This window comes from Poecilia reticulata, unplaced genomic scaffold (genome assembly GCF_000633615.1).
Source record: "Poecilia reticulata strain Guanapo unplaced genomic scaffold, Guppy_female_1.0+MT scaffold_236, whole genome shotgun sequence".
NCBI classification, from domain to species: Eukaryota; Metazoa; Chordata; class Actinopteri; order Cyprinodontiformes; family Poeciliidae; genus Poecilia; species Poecilia reticulata.
The window spans coordinates 205,332-209,268 of NW_007615028.1; the positions used below are offsets into that span (position 1 = coordinate 205,332).

General features: G+C 47.4%; 1 protein-coding gene across 1 annotated transcript in view; it reads left to right on the forward strand.

Moving 5' to 3' along the window:
• Positions 1–3,326, forward strand: part of entr1 (endosome associated trafficking regulator 1) — a 6,013-nt gene extending 2,687 nt beyond the window's left edge. Inside the window, exons 4-10 of the mRNA XM_008402532.2 lie at positions 607–716; positions 908–989; positions 1,101–1,174; positions 1,241–1,352; positions 1,424–1,486; positions 2,211–2,350; positions 2,788–3,326. Of these exons, the coding sequence (XP_008400754.1) occupies positions 607–716; positions 908–989; positions 1,101–1,174; positions 1,241–1,352; positions 1,424–1,486; positions 2,211–2,350; positions 2,788–2,911 (705 nt within the window). The 3' untranslated portion in view covers positions 2,912–3,326. The remainder of the gene's footprint in view (positions 1–606; positions 717–907; positions 990–1,100; positions 1,175–1,240; positions 1,353–1,423; positions 1,487–2,210; positions 2,351–2,787) is intronic.
• Positions 3,327–3,937: the final 611 nt, after the last annotated feature.

The window sequence follows — 3,937 nt, forward strand, 5'->3', positions numbered from 1 at the left end:
TTATTATTATTATTATTATTATTATTATTATTATTGTTATTATTATTATTATTATTATTATTATTATTATTATTATTTTTATTATTATTATTATTATGCGTTTTAATTCATTGTTGAAAGTTGTGATGTTATTTTTAAACTGATAAAATGAGTTTGACGATAGAATTGGTTTGTTTTATTAGTGGGACAAGAGAAGAATCCAACATTTTTACATAAATGAGGGAAAAGTTATGGAAAACGTTTTGGGAAATAAATTTAGGAAAATTTTACCAGAAAATTCCTGAAAAAGGAGCAGAAGAAGTGACGGATCATGGAGTCTGTGGCTCAGTGAGACTATTCCTGATATAATCATTTATGTGTGATTTCTATAAATATTTTCTGTGGTTGAATAATTTTCCGGTTGTTGGACAGCCGGCGCATCCTGCTGCTGTAACTCTAAACCTTCAGAGTTCAAACCTTCAGGCCACGGCGACCTTTGACCCAGATTTGGGTTGGGGTTAGCATTAGCTCACACCTGACTGAGCAGTTCCAGTGAAGCTCTGTGTGTCTGCTGCCACCTGCTGGCCATCACTCCCACTGCAGCTGTTATATTCTCTGTCCAATCAGGAGGATGCTTTGGGGCGGAGCTTCCAGCCATTGGTGGACAGCGGCTCCTCCCTCTGCACTAACGAGGAGGAAGAGGATGCGGATGAAGACGATGGAGGAGAAGAGACGAGGTAGGCCATCACTTAACCCCGAGCTGCGTATCGGTGTGTGAAAGCGCTTTGAGTGGTCAGAATGATTCTGATCCAATCATCAGAATGATTCTGATCCAATCATCAGAATGATTGGATAAGGCGCTATATGGTTCAGAAAGGACCTGGCTGCTTCTGGGTTTCCATGGTAACGGCTGACTCCTTTCCTCCAGGTTTTCCTCCAACCCTGAAGGAGGAGACGAGACGCCCCTCAGCCAATCAGACGCCAGCAGGGGGCGGAGCCTGATCCAACAGGTAGGAAGCACAGGAGCCGCTTCTGAACCAGAACCAGGTCCATCTCTACTGAAACAACTTAAGTATTTCTAGTAACTACACTAAAAGATTTGAGTTCTGGTTCTGATCCAGATGAGGGAGGAGAACTCGGCGCTGAGGCGGAGCGTCAGGGAGCTGCAGAGGAGAGCCGAGCTCCATCAGTCCAGGTGAGTTTCAACCGACCAATCACTGTGCGGCATGGCGGCCTGTTTACCCAGCATGCCTTGCTGCAGGGCGAGGCGGCTCTCTGAGGAGCTGCAGCAGAGGAGGCGCCAGGAGGAGCAGGAGGCGCAGGACCTGGAGAGCATGGTGCAGTCAGTGGAGCAGAACCTGCAGCTGATGAAGGTGAGGAGGAGGAGGAGGAGGAAGATCGGTTCACACCTGGACTGACGGGTGTGTGTGTGTGTGTGTTACAGAGGCGAGCAGTGAAGGCTGAGAGCAGCGTTTCCAGACTGAAGGCGGAGCTTCAGCAGCTGCAGGTAAACCTGGATCCAGGTGTGTGTTGGTCCTGGTGTGTGTTGGTCCTGGTGTGTGTTGGTCCAGGTGTGTGTTGGTCCTGGTGTGTGTTGGTCCTGGTGTGTGTTGGTCCTGGTGTGTGTTGGTCCTGGTGTGTGTTGGTCCTTACCAACATGGAGCCTCTAACCCAGGGCTGGGCCGTCCTGGTCCTGGAGGTCCAGAGTCCTGCAGCTCTTAACGTCTCTCTGGTTCAACACACTTGAATCCAACAGCTGAATCTCCTCCTCAGTCCAGTCAGGTTCTGCTAACGACCTCATTATTGACTCAGGTGTGTTGAAGTGGAGACACATCTAACAGCTGCAGGAGGCCCTGCAGGCCTGGAGCTGCCCACCCCTGGACTAGAGCAGGGGAGGGCAGAGTCGGTCCTGGTTCCCCGGCATCCTGCATGTTTTAGTCTCTCCCTGGTTTAACGCACCTGGATCAAATGGCTCATTGGAAGCTGAAAGATTGTTGCTACCACAGGGGGAGAACTAAAAGGTGCAGGATGCCGGGCCTCCAGGCTTTGGGCTCCCCTGCTCTAGAGAATTGAGGAACACCTGGGGGCTCGTCCAGGATCTTCCTGTTAAACCGGGAACGGTTCCTCACTGATCCCACTGGGCCAAAGGTACTGACCCATTCAGGTTCAACCAGCAGAACCTGCACAGAACCGCCTGATCCGGCCTGACAGCAGTGTGTGTGTGTGTTTAGGTGGAGGTAGACACTCTGCGATCAGAAAACAACCGTCTGAAGGCTGCTGAATCCGAGGTCGTCATGACGATGAGACAAAACGCTCAGGTGGCGGCTGAGTACCTGAGCAAGTCAGTAAGCCACGCCCACTCCTCCGTCAGGTCAGTATCTGCAGGAAGTGAGCGGGCGGAGCCAGCAGGGCTCAATTTGAGACGTGTTTAATCAAAACAATCCATGTGATTGCAAATGCTAATGCTACCATTATCATTGGCAACGTCCGCCACTTAAAGCGCACTGAGCATGTGCACCATGTTGGGGTTGGGGCTCGTGAATAATCATTATTATTGATCACTAGAAATAATCATTATAACTGATCATAACACTTCCTGGTCCCAGATGACGTAAAGTGACCTTCGTCCTCTTCCACTCCGAGCTGCTCTCTAGCTCCCCCTCTGGAAGCTTCTGGTGTGACGAGTTCCAGATGCTCTCAGCCTCTCCAGATGTTCAGGTCCCAGAGGCCGGAGCTGAGCCGCCATTGGCTGCTTCAGGTCATGTGACCACAGCAGCTCAGTGACCTTTCACCTTTCTGTGTGTGCAGGCAGCTGCTGGAGGAAGCAGAAACTCTCCGTTTGGTCTCTCAGCTCCTCCAGTCCATCGATAAGATCTCCAGTGCTCAGCCTGAGGGTGCAGTTGCCATGGAAACGGTGGAGTCGGCACCCTGAAGTTTTACTTTCAGAGAGGAAAGATGGAGGAGTTTCAGCTTCAGATCTTCTCCTCCTGGACTCCAAGTTTTTACTGGTTTTGATTTCTGAGATGATGATGATGATGATGATGATGGTGATGGTGATGAAGATGATGGTGATGGTGATGAAGACCTGGAGGTCTCAGCACTGAGCTCTCCTCCTCCAGGTTCTGAGTCAAATTACTAGATATGAGAAAATTATTCATTTATTTTATTTTCCGTTACAAAGGTTTGGTTTGAACTCTGACCTCTGCTAAAGTTTTGACCTTGACTTTGATGTAAACCTGCAGGATCAATAACTTCTTTCTGATCTCCTTTAATAAATAAAAACCTGAACGAATCTCTGTAAAGTGGAGAAACGCTGATTTGTTCAGGAAAGTAAAATCTAGACCTGACCTACAAGGAACTGATCCTCAGCCAATCAGCCAATCAGGACGCTCCATGTCCTCAGCACTAACATATTGGAAAATAAAAGCCTGTGTGTCCATGTTGGTGAAACTCGTGTCGCCTTCAACAAGAACAAACAGGATCTATAACTGATCTGTAGCAGATCTATGTGGTGCTTGCTGGCATCACTGCATGTCTGCTTGTTTTAGATCTGGATCATAGAAACCTGGATTTGTTTTTAGATTCTCTTTAAATCTGTTTCCTGTTGGAAACAACATCCCAGCCAGCATGCCTAGGTGGGCCCCATATGGGAGAAAGGTGGGCAGACATATGGGTCCCATATGGGTTTGTCCATGTAGGGCAGGGATGTCAAAGTCAAATACACAGAGGGCCAAAAAAACAAATTTGCTACAAGCCGAGGGCCGGACTGGTTTAATGTTTATTAAAACATATTGAAATGATTGCACATAGCCTATTGAACCAAGACCTAACAGAGTGTATTATTTAACGATTAAATGAATAAAGCAATATTTTGTTATGGCTCTGTCAGTAACTTCAAGGGAAAATATTTTTCAAGAGGCAAACAGCAACAAATTTAATTGTTTTTAAAAACAAAATA